The sequence below is a fragment of the Populus nigra genome, chromosome 1 (assembly GCF_951802175.1).
Source record: "Populus nigra chromosome 1, ddPopNigr1.1, whole genome shotgun sequence".
NCBI classification, from domain to species: Eukaryota; Viridiplantae; Streptophyta; class Magnoliopsida; order Malpighiales; family Salicaceae; genus Populus; species Populus nigra.
The window spans coordinates 24,089,496-24,107,723 of NC_084852.1; the positions used below are offsets into that span (position 1 = coordinate 24,089,496).

The following is an 18,228-nucleotide window of genomic DNA, read 5'->3' on the forward strand; positions in this document are numbered from 1 at the left end:
AGAGGGTCGCAACAAGTATTAGTGTTTAGAAATGGTTTGCTACGATAATCAGAGAGTTAAGAAGGAACCTTGCCAGGAGAGCCATGTGCACCAATCATGTTAGCTAGCATCCTTACACCTAACTGCATAGCACCAAACATAACAACAAAAGGGAAACGGTGCACAAGTTTACTTGATGCAATAAAAATCTCCGAGGAGCAGGCACGAGTTACCAACACGTCCGCGAGCAGACGTCGAATATTGAATATTTAAACACATCAGTAACAACAATTACACACATTCAATGAAACACTTAGAACAACATGTCAATCATGCATTGAAAAAACGATAAAAGACGAGTGTCTCTCTTGTTACTAAGACGCTGATAGTTTTAAGCTGTCACTGGATAGAAGACAGGCTCCCCATAAACATGAAATTATCATAACACCTGCAAACATGGCTCTCAAACCACAAATTCCACATACCTACCGGAGCCTCACTTTCTTCTCTTTCTTTTTTATCTACACGAGCTTCATTTTTTTTCCTAACGATTTACACGGACATCAATTTACTTTCAATGAGATGGAGAACCTGAGCTTGGGGTGACAGATCTTGAAACAGATCTGGAAGTAGGACTTGCACTGCGGCTCCTAGAGTAGCTGTCTCGTGAATGTCCACTCCTCCTTGAGTACTTCCTTGGTCTTGGTGAAACACTTCTAGAATAACTTCTCTTTGAGCTCCTCCTTGGCACAGGGGACATGCTGCGTGAATAGCTCCTCCTTGGTGCAGGGGAAACACTGCACGAATAGCTCCTCCTTGAGCTCCTTCTTGGTTTTGGGGAAACGCTTCTTGAATAGCTCCTCCTTGAGCTTCTCTTAGCCCTACGTATAGCAGGGCTGCGAGATACAGAGCGATATCGGTGCCTTCTATAGTATCTATCATCTGGTGAGCGACGCCTCAAGTAATAAGGTGAGTTGGACCTGTCACGCCTGCTCACAGGGGACCTACGGTATGGGGATCGAGATCGCGAGTAGGACCGTCGACGGCGGTTGCGAGGGGAGCAGGACCTGCTCCTGCTACGTTCAGATGAATAACAAGGAGACCGACTCCAGCTCCTCCGATAAGGAGAGTAACTAGGAGATCGTCGAGGCGAAGGACTAGGCGTCCAGCGATGCACTACAGCAAACAAAAAAAAAAGTATGAGGAAGAAAAAACATATATAGACTGATGAACAAGCCATCACCAAACTAATTTACAATATGCAAGTCGTCATACCACCACCACCACCACCTCCACCACGTATTGTTCTCAGCCCCAAATACCTCCCAGGAGTAGGAGTTCGTCCTCTCCTCCGCTTAGCCTGCAACAAATTGAAGAAATGAGTTCATTGAATATCAAATCTTTTGCAAAAAAAAATGGACACATTAAGGTATAGAAACCTTTATTTTTATTTGTAGAATAATATCATAAAGAGATGTTGAGGATAGAAAAAATCAGTCAGTCTCATACAAGTAAGAAATTAAAATTGCACGTGGTTTAACAGCTAAAAAGAGAGAAATTCAGGGCATACAACCCTAACAGTCTGAGACTTGTTGATGTGTTTGAATTGTTTGTTTATTGGAGTTTGATGAAGAGCTGCTACACACAGCTGACCTGCTGCAACAGAAGCTTCAAGTGGAAAGAAGCAAAAAACTTTCAATTTCATAAGAGCTAAAAGGCAACCATAATCTGTGTACAAATTGAAAAAGCGAAGTAACCAGAATGCAAAAGGCCAGGATCACTTATCAAGAATACAACAAATGAAGATTCTACCTTCTCCACTGTAATGACACGACCCCCAAGAACAGAGCGGTCCAAATACTTGATACAACGATCAGCCTCCTCAACAGCAGACATAGTAACAAACCCAAATCCTCGAGACTCTCTTGTCAACGGATCTACGACAAGATGAACATCAATCACCTAGAAAAAACACAGGCCATGATTAGTTAATTCAGAAACCAGTATAAGAAACTAAAAGGCTTCTATTAAGGAGAGAAACTATAACATTCCGTCATTAGTAGGAAAGACAAAAGCATGGTACCCCTACCGTTCCTTCCGCAGCAAAATGCTTCTCAAGTTCCTTCTTGGTTATACGTGGTGACAACCCTGTCACATACAAATTGTTACCAGGATTCTCCACGTCCCTTGATGAGCTCCTACAATCCAAATCAAAATAATTAGACAGAAAAAAGACCAAAGAAACCAGTATACAGAGAGATTTCCATAAAGCATGCAGCTTAATATGTATATACGAAGCAAGACATTACCTTGACCTACTTCCGGACCTTGACCTTGATATGGACCTGCTGTCTCGCCTGTATGGGGAAGGCGAAAGAGAATACCTCGACCTTCTAGAGTATGACATCTGTACCAACATCGACGCAAAAATAAATAAGCAGTTGTAGAAAATACAATACCAATAACTAATTACTGAAAAAATCAAATATTTTAAACAGAACTCAAAGAAATCTAATAATCCAATTAACTAATAATACATAAATTATTTTTTTTTATGATGCTCTTCTAATTTAATAGTGTGCAATCGCAATTTATCCACAAGTATTACAATCAAGAACTCAATCATCACAATCAAAGCACGATTCACGAAAATCCAAACAACTAACCCTAATCACAATCCACGATCCTTAATCCGAATTCAAAAAAATTGAAAAAAAAATATCACAAGATTATAAAACAAAAACGAAACGGAGCAGATAGAAACGATAGAAGAAAAATCAACAACTTACACTGACAGTAATTAAGTGATTGAAAATTGTTATAACCCTGTTTCTTTGAAAAGAGATGCAGAGCCTAAACGGGATTTTTTTCTCTCTCTCTCGAAGAAGCGTAAAAAACCGAGAAGCTCTACGTTATATATAAAGAGCGAAACAAACAGAAGTTTCTGGATAGGCGGACATGTCAGCGCAGTTCAATCCCGTTTAATCTCTCTTTAGCGTCCGTGGCTCAGCCTAAATTCTTGAATCTTGACGTGGCACGCTATCGATGGATGTTAGTAGCGTGAAACTGAGACCACAACAATAATTGAAATTGGATGATACGTGTTGGATATCGAGTGGTCAGTGACGGGTGTCTGGTTAAAATAATGAAGGAATTATAGATTATTCTATGGTCATTTTTTTTTTAACTTATCTTAAGAACTATAAATTACTTATATTAAAACAAATAAATTATAAATCCTTAAATTAAAAGGTCTCGAGCTAATCTGATAATAATAAATTGAAAACATTGTAAAATAATTTTTTAAAAAAGCAATTTTAAACAAGTTTTAAAATTTCAATTTTTAATAGGTCGTTTTATCATTTTTTTTTAAATTTTTTATACCTACTAAATACCAAATTTCTTATCAATTGAATTGATAATAACAAAAAAAAATGTGAAAAATATAAAATCACCCTTTAACATTAGTTAAATTTTTTTTCTAATAGTATTTTAGTCTTTTTATTATATATTTGAAATTATAAAAATTATTTATTCCAGATTAATTTAATAATAACTAATAAATCTTTTAAAAAATATAAATATATTAAATAACTAGTGTTAAGTTTTTTTAATGAAAATTATAAAACCGTAAAATCACTTTTTGAGTCGACTAAAATTTCACTTAATCCCACCGGTTCTATCTTTTGTTAAATGCACCATTCTTTCTCATTATTTCTTTGTTGCTTAACTTAGTAAGGTTATGGAACCTAATTCTTATTTAGAAGCCATTGCTCAACCAAAATGACAGGTCACTATGCGTTCAAAATTAAAAGCCCTTCAACATAATGGCACTTGGTCTCTCACTCAACTTCCAGCAAGCAAAACACTGATTGGTTGTTACTGGGTGTACAAGATTAAACACCACTCCGATGGTTCCATTGAAAGGTACAAAGCCTGATTGGTCATCAAAGGCTTCACTCAACTCAAAGGCATTGACTATCAGGACACTTTTTCTCCGACTATCAAATTATCTATGTTTGTTGCTTGCTTTCCTTGGCTGCAGTTTGGGGTTAGTCCCTCCATCAACTGGACATTAACAATGCCTTTCTCCATGGTGATTTATCTGAGGAAATTTATATGTCTCCGCTGCCGAGGCTTATGCGAGAGGGGGAGGACAACCTAGTGTGTCGCCTCCATAAGTCCTTGTACGAGCTAAAACAAGCATCTCGCCAGTGGTTTATCAAGTTCTCAAAAGTCATCTGCTCTGCTGGCTATGTACAATATCAAGCTGACCATTCCCTGTTCACTAAACAGCAAGGCAAGTTCTTTACAACCCTTTTAATATACGTTGATGACATTCTAGTTATTGAAAATGGTCTCATTAGCATTGCTACAACTAAAAACTTTATGTATAATCTTTTCCACCTCAGAGATCATTTCCTAATGTAAATATCCATTAGACATCATTGAGGATGTGGGGTTGTTGGGTGCAACCTCTATTGATACTTTTATGGAACAAGGTTTGAAATTATTAGATAAGAGTGACTTACTCAAAGATTCGGGTCGTTTTAGAAGATTAGTTGGAAGATTAATCTATCTAATTGTCTCAAGGCCTAATATAACATATGATGTACATGTCTTGAGTAAATTTATGCATCAACCTCGAAAACTTCATATGGAAACAGCTCTTCGGGTTGTCCGATATCTAAAAGGTGCACTTGGTAAAGGCTTGTTTTTCTCTCCAAACACTGATTTTAGATTGAGAGCTTCCTATGATTCAAATTGGACAGGTTACACACTCACTAGGAGATCTACTACGGGTTATTGTGTTTTTCTTAGACCTTCATTGATATCTTGGAAATCAAAATGACAGAAAACAGTTTCATTGTTTTCAACAGAGGCTGAGTATTGTGCAATGACAGGAGCATGTTGTGAATTGGCATAACTTCAATATCTATTGAGGGATTTAGGACTTTTATATCACGAACAAGCTTTATTATATTGTGACAACAAAGCTACCCTACATATTGCAGCTAATCCAATTTTTCATGAGCGAACTTTGCATATTAAGATGGATTGTCATTATATTAGAGACAAGGTCCAAGATGGTTTCGTGACTACAAGGCATGTAAATTCTAAACATTAATTGACTGACATCCTAACCAAGCCATTTGGGAAAGAAATGTTTCTTTTTATGATTCATAAGTTGGGAGTGAATGATATTCACTCTCCGCTTGAGGGGGGTGTTAGGAATTTCACAATCTCTATATTAGAAATAGATAATCTTTACATATTTACTTTCCTATTGTAATGCCTAACTTACAGGGAGATAACCTACAATGTAGTAATTGATTCCTAATAGATAGGAAAGTTTGAACCCTGCTTGTATAAGTACATGAAGAGATCAATAATATTATTTATTCTAGCAAATTATGTAAGACTCCATATGCTATGGAGTCTTGCATTTCTCATAAGCTCTTCCAAGGCTTTGAGTTTGACCATGAAACCTTTTACATGGATGGAAGCGTCTCCTCACAACTTGGACCAGTTCTGTCATAATTGCTTTATAGTTCTGTCATGATTGCTTTACTCAGTACCGTGATATAAAGGCCATGGACCCATTGAACTTGAAATCTTGCCAACTTGTTATTTTGGCAAATTCTGCTCTAAGAAATACCTGGCAATTGTTCATCCGAAAATGGAGTCCTTATTTGGAAACTTGGAGCAGCACCAGCAAGTCATTGCTGGAAGCCACCCAAGGAGTCAATTATATGGAGAGTTCTTGGGCTGGCCAAGGTCATTTGGTTGTTTCACTTGCTGGCCTTCTCACTCGACCCTCCACCGAGTCAATTTGAGGTTAGCAGGGGAGCTGAGTTTCATCCCCAATATATGGAAAGTGTTGTGAAATTTTCTGGTGGGCGGATTCCGATCGTGGGATTCCCTGTCAGTCCCGGATTCAAACTAGGAAACGGATCAGTTATCAAGGCTAGTGTTTACCTAGTGCCCAGAGCCCGAGTTTCAGCTGCCTGATATATGCAAGTCTAGGATGCTACTTAATGCCCAGGTAGCTTGCGGCCCCTCAGCATTCAAGGAAGAATTGCTAGAGATTCGAAGAGATTACTAGTTTTTAATGTCATTAGGAGTAACAGTTCAGTGATGTGTGATGTTGTATGTATTGTGAAAATGTTCATTTTGGAATCTCGTGGAGGTCCCAGCTTCGGACTATAAATATTAATCGGTCTGATTTTAGTTTCTCTATTTTAATATTTTCCAAAATCATGTGCTCGGGAGTAATATCATATGGGACTCGTCAGAAATTGTAAATAAAGCATTTAGTCAATTTACAAAGTGTGCCTTCAACTTCGGAGCAATATTCAGAATCCAGAAAGCTGCTAGGATTTGTAGTAATTAGGGTATTAAAGTCGACCCGATAAAGTAAAAACAATTCAAGTCATGCCGGTGGTAAAGGTGGGCAAGGTTTCTACTTGTTAAGCAGAGTGTGAAATTAATCTGATAATCTTTGAAATGAAAATTGACATTGTATTATTCTCCTATTCAGATGAGAGATGGGCAACAATATCTGAAGGGGAGTAAAAGGAAACACTTGCTATTGAAATTATGCACGTTACAACAACACATACAATCGGTACATCAAGAAACTCCTATTGAGAGAATCAAGAAATAAAACGGAAAAAATGGAATCTTCCATCATTAACAAACCTGACCGAGTGCTCAGTTTTACTAAGATAATTGTTGGATAAATCATGAATGGGCACACTTTACATTCGAAACAGAATTGAGGATATCGAGTGGCTTTCAGATTGTATGGGCAGTTCATTATCATGTGATGACACAGCTTCACGCTTAGATTGAAAAGGGACAAGGCAATTCTACTCCCTCGGAATGATGGCTTCAAATAAATTTTGTGAACGTCTACAAAATAATTATGCAGACAACTCTATCTCTATGTAATCAAGTAGCAAAGAATACCAGCAGATAGAACCTTATTTATCCAGAAAAGGAATGTCCAATTGTCGAAGAGGCATTATCAAAGCAAGATTAGTTTCTTTCCACTTTCAAATCTCGTCATTAGTCATAGTATGCTTGCCCTGTGACTATTTTCTTGACCTGTAATAACACATTAAATAAGGATGAGCATTTCAGCTAAGACGGCTTACTTCAACTAGCTAGAAGGAGGTCAAGTCAAAGCAAACAAGCGAATACCACAAATCGTAAAAGAAAAGGTGCGGGAAACAAAGCCCACGCCTACAAAGTGAATTTAAGCCAAGAACATGAATTGGTGCAGTCACTTGAATTGTCAAATTTTTAGATCCTTGAGTTACTGGAATATGCAAGGCAACTTTAACTTTCATACCAATTAACGTAAGTGGGAATGAAGCCAGTGCCTGGAATTTACATTTTAAATTAGAAAATACCAAAACAGGACATGATTCACAAATCTTACTTGCTCAAGGGTCAAAAACATTACAACATTCCAAGATCCCAGCCGCCCAAAATTTGGGAGGAAACCTTTGTAAAACGCAAAAATTCCCTGCAGTGAATTTGCTCCCACAAGTTAATACAAATTGAGTCAAGGTAAGAGTTTCCACAAGATTCTTAATTAGCACTGTATTCACGTTCAAGCTTAGATGCAGCAAAACAATTACAATCATTGACAGGATTTTGAACAGGCTTTCAGAGTAAGATGTATGCAAAGTTGAAAAGCACATGTTTTTTTCCTTTTTGAAATAGTAGGAACACGCAAAAAGTTAGAATGTTGCCATGTCAAGCTTCAATTTCCACCGCTGTAAAACAGTCGAGGGCAATCATGGTATGTCATATCATCTGGGATGAAACCTCAATGGAAACATGAAGGGAAATTGACAGACCTCATTCTTCAGTGTCTTGATAAAACAGTCAACAGTATTTTTGTAGGACGAATCTCCCATCATTCTAGATTTTACCTGAAAACAGCATGTGGATCATACAATACAGTGTTCATTGGCTAGCTCCAGCATCCTTCGACAAAAAAAGCATACAGAATTGCAGAAAATGTAAACACGACACAATTACTTTCTAGCAGTAACCTTGTCACTGCCCTCAGTGTAACTCATGGATTATGCTTGAACGTTTATGGTAAATCTTGAGAATTTAATATGCATGGTTCTATCAACATGATTTATAATATCATCACCGGTGTCATTATCATTTAGAAAGCTGTTATGCTCAGTGATTTCAATTCTTTTGTTATGGTTATCAGACAGATGGAACTTTGAAGAAAGCACCAGAAATTACTTTGGTCATCGGGTAGTTAATCTTTAAAACAAACTGGATTAAGATGTCAGATATTGCTTGTTTCATCACTAAATTAAATTTCTACACAAATTTCAGTGTTTCTACCATGTTCTGTTCTTTCAACAAGTTGAGCAGCAACTTCATGCAGTTCTGGAGTTAGCTTTAGAAATAATTTGTAATCTGAATTATAAAGGTTCATTGAGATTCTAGAAAAGCAGTGTATGCCTGACGGTAGTAGTGATGGTAGTAGAGATAATTATAGGAATTCGTTCTTCTTTGGTGCTTTTTATTTTCACGTTCTCCGTGACTTTTCCAACAATGCATATCCAATGCACTTGTTATACTGTGTGCATCTAACGAAAAAGGATCTTCTAGAGAAAACTGGAAGTTATGGCTATGTGCAGTGAAGACAATGCCAAATTGATAGATGCCCAATGTTCACTTGTTTGCCAGAACTGCAAGGGAGTGGAGTGGATAGAGGACACTTACTACATCGATGGGAGAACCAATACACACTGCAAAAAAACCTGCACCGAGACCAGCTAGAACATGAGTAAAGGCGCTGTCCGTGAACCCCGGAATTTGCAATATTGTCTGCATTCATATGTAGAGATTTAGAACATTATTGAGAAATTATATTCATCATAAAAATAAAAGTGAAAATAGAAAATAAGTGCAACTTAAGAGTCTAAAGACCATGATTCTACCTGTTTCACTTCATCATAACTGGCGAGTTCAGCAGCATTTATAATAGCATTCCTTGCTATATTTGGCCCAAGTCCAGTCCACAAGGCCCCCAGTCCTTCCTAAATATATACAAAACGAAGAGAAAATTAAAACCATAACAATATAAAAGCAAAAGAACAGTACGCAACATACCTGTCTCACTATGGTAAAATAAGCATCCAAAGCTCCAGCATATCGCCCAGGCACCCCAGCTGGCAGTTTCCCTTCAGCTTGAAGCCGAACTTTAACAAGATCAGTTGGATTAGCAATTACAATTGCCATAGCACCTATTCAATTTGAAAGTTTTTCCAATGAGATTTTGACAGGAGAGAAAAAAAAACATGGATAACACTAAAGACATTTACAACATAATTTAGAGCATTCAGACAGTAACCAAATGCACCAACCAGTTAACAAAGCTGCGAGTATTTTCTGGTACAAAGGAATGTCCCCAACAAAATCACTGCCAACCAAAAAAGATTTAACCTGTTCAACCAGCATTCAACATCTCCATCATTAATACTCTGCTAACAGTTAAATCCCATGTATGGAAGGAGAGCATCCAGGACATACCGGTTCATATAATCCTATCCTTAAGCCACCGTAAATAAACTGGCGATGTAATCCTGCAGTAATGCCTTTCCATAGTGCTGCTAAACCCTCTTCTCTGGCAATAGTAGCCACAGTACCCAACAAACCCCTATATTTAGGCAAACTTACTCCTTCCGAGGCAAATGTTTTCCGTTGTAGCTGGAGCCTAACTTTAGCAGTGTCCAAAGGGATGGTGCAGAACTGCAAAACCCAAATCAACAATGCCATGGATAGATGAATAGATACAACTCTACCAATTAAAATCCGAAACAGATTACCTTGAAATTGGGTCACATTTATAATTTGCAATCAGCTCAAACTTGACATACATTTCTCAAGTCAGCGCAAACAAAACAAGAGGCAGCAGAGTCTTAAAACAAACAAACAAAATCGAAGGAAATATACAGTGGGAAGAAGGGAATACCTCAGCAAAACAAGCAGCGAAAGCACTGCACAGGAAGATTTCGACGAAGGAAATATCAGAAGTGGGCTTGAGATCAGCCATGGAGGATTAATGATGGAAACTGGAAAGAATGCTAATTATAGTTGTGGGGGTTGAGCAAGGGAGAAAAAGGAAAGGAAGAAATTGGGTTTTTTTTTTTTTGTTGAGTAACGAGTGGTTGTCACGTGAAGTGTTATTATTAATAATCATAATAATCATCGATTTCATGGCTTCTGTCTGTGCTGGTGCAGGTGGGTTTGTTTTGGTATTCAGATCCCCTATTTATTTTTTATTTTTATTTTATTAGCATGTCAATAAATTGCCGTAGCTACTCATGTATGTAGTATGTACGTTTTTTCCGTCGTGCTGGTAGCTTTGCGTCTTTTAACGCTACATTTATTTGCTAAAAAATAATATTTTTTTAAAAATAAATTTTTTAAAAAATAAATTTTACAAAAGTAAATTTTGAGAAAGTATTTTTTGATATTTAGTAATGTAATGAAAAATAAGTTGAAAAATACTTTTCAGTATTTGGTTATGTGATGGAAAATGAGCTGGAAAATAACTTATTAATATTTTATTTTTTTCAAGTTTATTAAAATAATAAGAAAAAAATCTTACTAATTAAAAAGTTGAATGAGAATGAAATTAAAAAATATATATAATTTCATAAATTATCTCAGATAAAATAAATAATAATAAAAATCAAATAAAAAATAAAAAAGTTGAAAGATGAAGAAATTAAAATAATAATAATTAACATTTCATAAATTATTTCAAATAAAATAAGTAATAATCAAAAGAATGATGATCAAATTTGATAGATAAAAAATTTCAATAAAAAATGATAAGAAAAAAGTAAATAGCAATTCTAAAAATAAGGACCAAAGTTAATATAAAAAATAAATTTTAAGAGATGAAATTAAAATATAAATATTCAAAACAAAAATATATTTAGCAATCAAAAGTTTGAGGATTAAATTTGATATAATCAGCAAATAATGACATTTCTAAATTTTTCATAATTTCCGGAAAGTGTTTTCCACCCAAATTTTTCAGGAAAACACTTTCCTGAAAACCAAGCCAAATTTTCCTTTGACTGGAAAGTGTTTTCCGTTGACCAACTTTTCTAATAACAAATAAACACATGAAAGTTTGGAAAGTGGTTTTCCGGAAACCACTTTCTGGAAAACAAACACAGTTAAAAGGGAAAACACTTTCCTGGAAACCAAGTAAAATTTTTCTTTGACTGAAAAATATTTTCCGTTAACTATAAAGTGTTTTCCGTTGACCGGAAAGTATTTTTCATTGACCACTTTTTCTAATGATAAATAAATACAGGGAAATTTGGAAAGTGATTTTCCGGAAACTACTTTACGGGAAACAAACATACTTTCCGGGAAACAAACATGGTCTTAGATTATGTTTGATTGTGGTTGCTTTTCAAATATTTTTTCGTATTAAAATATATGTAAATGATTTTTTTTAAAAAAATTATTTTTAACATTAGTACATCAAAACGATTCAAAACATAAAAATCACATTAAATTTTAACCAAAAAAATTTTAAAATTTTAAAAATATGATTTGCACCACATTCTCAAACAATTTCTTAATATTATTATTATTAGAAGGAAACAATTGTTTTTATTTTTTATGAACTTACAGGAAGCATCTTCACTGTAAAAAAACAGAAAGAAAGGTCAAATTAGAGGTTGATTTTTTTTTTTAAAAAAATTATCATTGTTCTGTTGTCTGTAATTTAAATGCATGTTTAAAAATATAACATACATTATTTTTTAAAATATTTTTTATTTAAAAATATATTAAAAAAATAAAAAAAAAACATGAAAAAATTAAAGTGATAAAAAAAAAAGGAGGAGAAGAAGGAAAGGGGACATTTGTTAAATTCCGCTTGCTGTTTAAAAGGACACAAAAAAAAGTTTCAACAAGTGGACCCCGCTATGGCCAGAGGAGGTCATGGCACCCGTGAAAGACTGACAAAGTTTCATTCCATTCTAAGAGTTCTGGAATCTTTAAATTAATCCCTGGCCTTGAGGCTTGTTTCATAGGATATCTATATTTTTCCTCCTTGGATATTAATTGTTATTCAGAACCATCGTTAATTTATTTTATTTTTAAATATAACCTAGTATACCTTGAGCCTGTTTATGTTTATTATTGTAATAGTATTTTTATTTTATTTTATCAGGAGTTGGTATGTCAAAAGTGGATGTGCAAATCCTCACTACATGTCTGGTTGGATGTATTTTTTTTTTATTCGTAATCGAGGGAAGAGAAATCATATGAATTATTTCCAATATTATTAGCTAAAAAAACTAACAGAGGAATCTAATTAAGAATTCATTATATATAATTAATAAAATTATCATATAGTATAATTTTAAAATATTTTTTATTTAAAAATATATTAAAATAATATTTTTTTCATTATACTACAATCATTATATACGATTACATTACACGTAGCGGTGATTGCTTTACATAGCATTACACCTTGTTAAAAGTTTGCATGTTTAGAAGTGTGATTGTGGTTATTTTTTAAAGTGTTTTCATGATAAAATATATCAAATTTTTTTCTTTTTAAAAAAAATTATTTTTGATATCAGCATTTCAAAACGATTTAAAATATAAAAAATAATAATTAATTTTTAATAAAAAATATTTTAAAAACATGAGTTGACCCGTATTTCTAAACAGAGAAGCAAAACTTGACATATACTTTAAAAGTATTATTTAACTCTTGCCATCAATCAAAGTAAAAAGAATTAATGTAAAGTCAATTAAATAAATAATAGAAACATGTCCTAAATAAAACTATAAAGTAAGGTCCAAATTGCAAGCAGCATTCATTGACTCGCACTCGCATACATTTTATTCCTACCGACCTCTTTCATGGGCTTAAAAGCTGTCCTTGAAAATTATATCGGGCCTGGTCTTGGGCTTGGGCTTTCTCACCTACATATATTTCCCAACATCAAAAACTCTTCCCCGCTTTTATTTGCCAAATTCCGTGGCGGGAATCAGACCGCCCCAAATCCAAAAACCCCGCCAATCACAGCCTTACCAATTTAAATACCCAACCCCACTCCAACACTACCCCTCACCCCCTCTCTCCTTCCCTGTCACAGAAGAAATCCTAACCCTAAAAAAGGAAAAGAAAGAAAAAATGTTGGAGCTAAGGCTGGTACAAGGGTCTCTTCTGAAGAAAGTTTTAGAGGCAATCAAGGACCTGGTCAACGATGCAAACTTTGACTGCTCGTCATCTGGGTTCTCTCTCCAGGCCATGGATTCCAGCCACGTTGCCCTGGTGGCTCTACTCCTCAGATCGGAGGGTTTCGAGCACTACCGCTGTGACCGTAACACGTCAATGGGCATGAATCTTGGTAACATGTCTAAGATGCTGAAGTGTGCTGGAAACGATGACATCATCACCATTAAAGGCGATGATGGTAGCGATACAGTAACTTTCATGTTTGAAAGTCCCAGTAAGTTATCTTCCTTATCCCGGATCGGACTTGTTTTCCTTTTCTTTTTGTGGTAATTAGGGCTTAATTGCCCTGTTAGGCTTACTTTGGATGGGCTAAGGTTTTTGATATTATTGCAAGCGTTAAGATCTGTTTTGGTTTCTGGAAAAATGATGGTGTGTGAATGGAAAATTAATTCTCTTCAGTAATTTGATGTTTAAATTGAGTTCTTAATCGATTGATGTATGGTTGTGCTTTTGCTTGGTAGCTTCGCCTTGGAAATAAAAGAAAACTGCATCTCAAATATAAAATTAAATTAATTTTGGCTTAGATTTCTGAAATTCTTGAAGAATGTAATTGTTTTGAGCAATTGATTTTCTATGAGGTACAATTGGGTGCTTGGGCTATAGCTGCTCAAGCTTTTACAGCTTTATTTCAAAATGAAAAAGGTCCTCTTGAAAAAAAATAAAATTCTCAAACCAAACGGGAGTGACTAATCTTTATTGTGCTTGGACATGGTATAAACCATTATAATTAATTGTTGTTAATTTTGACCGATCTTTTTGTTTTTGTATTCTCTTTTTGCAATGAACAATAGCACAAGACAAAATTGCTGATTTTGAGATGAAACTGATGGACATCGATAGTGAGCACCTAGGAATCCCGGAGGCAGAATACCATGCTATTGTTACGATGCCTTCAGCCGAGTTTTCAAGGATTTGTAAAGATCTTTCTAGCATTGGTGATACAGGTACTGTCAAAAAGTCCTCTCGTCACGTCCATGGGCTGCTTTGCTTTATTGTGTGCACTATGAAAATGTAATGATTTTGATGTGTGAATGCAGTTGTGATCTCCGTGACAAAGGAGGGTGTTAAGTTTTCCACAAGAGGTGATATTGGAACTGCAAATATTGTCCTCAGGCAAAACACCACAGTTGATAAGGTATGTTATCAGTGCAAATATCATCCAGTTTTGTTTTGTATGCATCGCAACAATACCATTGACAGAATTGCTTATATGTGGGGTTATGATTGTTACAGCCGGAAGATGCCACTGTCATTGAGATGAACGAGCCAGTGTCATTGACATTTGCACTGAGGTACATGAACTCCTTCACGAAGGCAACCCCATTGTCAAACACAGTTAAAATCAGCTTGTCTTCAGAGCTACCTGTTGTGGTTGAGTACAAAATCGCTGAAATGGGTTACGTCAGATACTACTTGGCTCCAAAGATAGAAGAGGACGAGGATGAGAATGAGACTAAACCTCAAGTTTAATGTTATTTATTTCCTTGTTCACTGAAATCACCTTGTAGGTTTGGAAATCGTTTTCAGGATGTTTATCATTTTCATCAATGGCTTCATGCAGGGAGCCAGTCCCTTCCTAGTCATTAGATGTCTCTGAAGTTTCTTTCAGCGCGATTACTGAGATTTTTAGATGGTTGTGTGATAAACAGTCATTTACATTTTCCAACGTAGGATTCTCACTGGTTTGTTCTTATCTGTGACTTAGAAAGACTGTTATGTTTCTTCTATTTTTAAGGCATGAGGTTGGAAGCCCAGCAAAGGCTTGGCAAGAATATCTCTTCTTGATTTCAATAAAAACACTGGAGTCACAGCATCTGCCGCACAAACTTGCTTCAAACACGTTGCTGCTTCGTGCTGATAAATAATTTAACATAAAATATAGAGAATCAATCTTTGGAGGCACCGCTCGTCGTGGATGTCTCAATTGCTCCGGCTCCTTTTCTTGGCTTCACTGTAAAGGAAAACACCAGTAACAGTGATGCTGTATCCAAATATCCCAGTCACTGATACAGGATTCTGGAAGATCAAGATTGAAATAACCACTGCAACAGCCCCCTTTGCATTTCCCAGGACCTAGAAGCAGCACACATTTCTTAATCTGAATGTAGGGATTACCCCGAATAATTAAAATAACATCTTTTTGCAGAATAATGGCCATTGCTAATGTCATTATTAATATTCATTTCCAACATGGAATTGTCGATGAGAAATTAAGCAACAAGGGTTCGAGTAAAATGTTCTGAAAAAACAGAGCAGCACACAATTGTATCAGAGTGAAATATTCAAATACTAATATTTTAATTCTTAAAATGGATTAATTTTTTTCCATTTTGAATTCAAATATGATTATTAAAACCTTTTTGAGATGGATTTAATTGATAAATGAATTTAGAAAATTTCTATAATGCTGTATCAAGTTTAATTTGATTTGTTTTTTCAGTTTGAAAATAAAATTACCATCCACTTTAACCAAAATCATGTCAATATTATAAGAACAAACACTGTATTTAAAAACCAATCTTCAAAAATCTACTATCTCGCCAATGGTGACTGAAACAGAACTAATCTAGTCTTTAACATAACTGTCTAGGTAGCAGAGTCTGAAAACCTTGGAATGCCGCAAAACTACTCATCATGTATGTAGGCAACTCCTATGATATGATATGCAACGCTGGCTTATGTGTATATGCAGTGTAGACGAACAAAATAATTAGCAGGAAAAAGATAAATAAATTTGGTTATGAATGTTTGCTCGCGATATGCTGCTTCTGACAATGAAGCTTAAGTAATTCCAGTGCATATGATTGGAGAAGATACCTGAAGCGTCAAAGCACTGGTATGCTTAGTGACCAAGAAGTTGGTCAAATTCACAAAATATGCTAGAGAAGAATTGAAGAGCAGATAGAATATGAATTTCGTATCATCCCTCGCAAGGGAAATTGTGATTCCAACGACATCTCTCTCCATAAAAAAAGCTGCAGGAACAAGGACTAAAACTGCTACTGGAGCCATGTACATTAAGAGGTTCATAGAATGAAGTTTTTCCCTGGTAAAACAGTGAAATTATCAGATCATGTCCATTCAATCACTGATATTAGAACAAGAATAAATAGAACAGTTTCAAATCTTGAGATGCAAAATGAAGAGAAATTCATTACCCTTCAGAAGACAGCAAAATCCCTTGAACCACAGACTTGAGCGCCCGTGCTGCTGTAGCACCAATACACATTAAAAACCCAAAAAGATGAAAGCTCGGCTCCCCCTTCAGTCAAGTAATGAGAAAAACAAATAAGATCGAATCTGTTAATGATTTTTCCATCAGTGAAGGAAACAGAGAATTTTCAATGAATTATCTAAACCAATTAAAGAGGTTTCCTTAGGAACTTGTTTCAGTAGCATTATGGCTAAAGAAGAACACCTCAAACAGCAACAGGTATCATAAACAGTAACTTTTGAATTCAAACCCGGCATAGATCCCCTGTGAAAGATTAAAGTTAACTTGTTGCTGCATGAAATGCCAGCAGCTAGTTCTCTCCATTGTAAAAATCCAACAAATTAACAATTTTTGATCTCAATGATAGTAACACCCAAAACAAAAAAAAATACCGAAAGAGAATTATACAATAAACTACAACAAAAACAACCAAGACTCAATCCCAAACTAATAAATGGATCCTTCGGCGTCATTCGGCGAGATCATACACCAAAACAACAAAAATATAAAGAAAGAAGAGAAATAAGTTCTCACCCCACTAGCAATGACACAACCAGCGACAACAGGAATGAGAGTAACATAAGTTAGCCAACCTTCCCTTCTAAACGTCAGCAAATATGCAAAAACTGCAGTGAAAAATGGGGTGGTAGCCCCAACAGCCTGATTAAACGACACTGGAAGATATCTAAGAGATACATTGCCAGTCACAACAGAGGAGCAAAATATGACCCCAAGAGCAGAGATCTTCAGAAACTGCCATCTTGACCTTATGGTCTGTAAAGGCACAATCTTGAGCCATGAAATTGCAATGTAACTAAGCAATGAACAAGCCATCATGTGACACAAAGTGAGAAATATGGGATACTTGAATCCATAGCTGCTAAGCAAATATTTGTTCAACAGCAAAACTCCTATATTAGAGGAGTACCATGATGCAATTAGGCAAACGTTGAATAGACGGCTCATTTTTTTTGGGGCGTATTTCCTTGAATCTGATGAAGGGTAAGAAAAAAAGCTCTCAAAAAACGAGTTGGGGTTATCGGTTTTTGTTTCACATGGGTTTTTTTAGGGTTCGAACAAGCTAAACTTAGAGAAAACAGAGAAGAAAAAAAATGCAGATCTAGCTAGAGGAGTGGTAATGTGATAGAGAAACAAAGGGTCTGTTTGAAGAGAAAGAGGGAGTGGCTTGGTAAATCAAGAGAGAAGATTTATCACCAGGTTTTCATGACTCTTCTTAATTTCAGGGGTTGAAGATTGATTGTAAAGGGAGGCTTCGAAGTTCTTAAGGAGGCAAAAACTGGGAGAAAGGTTTCTGTTTCTGTTAGTTTGGGTATTGTTTTGAGGCTGAAAAGGTGAGAAATGTGTTTATTTACTTGTATATTTTGGTTTTGGTAACGGGTAGTTATATTGTCGTTTTGTGCATTTTTATCCATTTAGGCCTAATCCCTTAGGGCCAGGGCTGAGACTTCAGAGTTGAGAGAGAGTTCTTCCTTTTCAGTATCTGCTTTAGGTTGAGGCTGCTAGTTGAACAGTCATATCCACGGAAATTGCCCCTTTATATATATATCAGTTTTTTAAATTTATACTATGTTTGAAAAATACATTTTCAAGTTTTTTTCACAGTTGTTCTTTATAGAATTCTCACTGTTTTTCAAATAAAAAAACATGAACAGATCATTTTCTAGTAATATAAACTATTAATTAT

General features: G+C 35.5%; 3 protein-coding genes and 1 pseudogene across 4 annotated transcripts; 1 reads left to right on the forward strand and 3 right to left on the reverse strand.

The window, feature by feature from the left end:
- Positions 1-208: 208 nt before the first annotated feature.
- Positions 209-2,924, reverse strand: LOC133705409 (serine/arginine-rich splicing factor SR45a-like; annotated as a pseudogene). The gene is made up of 6 exons (XR_009844261.1): positions 2,769-2,924; positions 2,289-2,386; positions 2,069-2,177; positions 1,792-1,941; positions 1,255-1,339; positions 209-1,155 (listed from the first exon to the last, which is right to left on the reverse strand). The product of XR_009844261.1 is annotated as a serine/arginine-rich splicing factor SR45a-like (transcript).
- A 3,618-nt stretch (positions 2,925-6,542) lies between these two features.
- On the reverse strand, positions 6,543-10,256 carry LOC133680985 (mitochondrial uncoupling protein 2-like). Its single transcript, XM_062104058.1, has 9 exons — positions 9,998-10,256; positions 9,556-9,774; positions 9,390-9,468; positions 9,136-9,269; positions 8,964-9,062; positions 8,746-8,850; positions 7,851-7,925; positions 7,427-7,513; positions 6,543-7,089 (listed from the first exon to the last, which is right to left on the reverse strand). The coding sequence occupies exons 1-9, from the start codon at positions 10,076-10,078 to the stop codon at positions 7,051-7,053; spliced, it is 918 nt and encodes a 305-aa protein (XP_061960042.1). The 5' UTR covers positions 10,079-10,256; the 3' UTR covers positions 6,543-7,050.
- Positions 10,257-13,114: 2,858 nt separating this feature from the next.
- LOC133705436 (proliferating cell nuclear antigen) lies at positions 13,115-15,002 on the forward strand. Its single transcript, XM_062130640.1, has 4 exons — positions 13,115-13,523; positions 14,101-14,253; positions 14,347-14,444; positions 14,543-15,002. The coding sequence occupies exons 1-4, from the start codon at positions 13,205-13,207 to the stop codon at positions 14,777-14,779; spliced, it is 807 nt and encodes a 268-aa protein (XP_061986624.1). The 5' UTR covers positions 13,115-13,204; the 3' UTR covers positions 14,780-15,002.
- Positions 15,003-15,071: 69 nt separating this feature from the next.
- LOC133705428 (probable sugar phosphate/phosphate translocator At3g11320) lies at positions 15,072-18,003 on the reverse strand. Its single transcript, XM_062130627.1, has 4 exons — positions 17,058-18,003; positions 16,468-16,571; positions 16,127-16,355; positions 15,072-15,382 (listed from the first exon to the last, which is right to left on the reverse strand). The coding sequence occupies exons 1-4, from the start codon at positions 17,487-17,489 to the stop codon at positions 15,230-15,232; spliced, it is 918 nt and encodes a 305-aa protein (XP_061986611.1). The 5' UTR covers positions 17,490-18,003; the 3' UTR covers positions 15,072-15,229.
- Between the last annotated feature and the right edge of the window lie 225 nt (positions 18,004-18,228).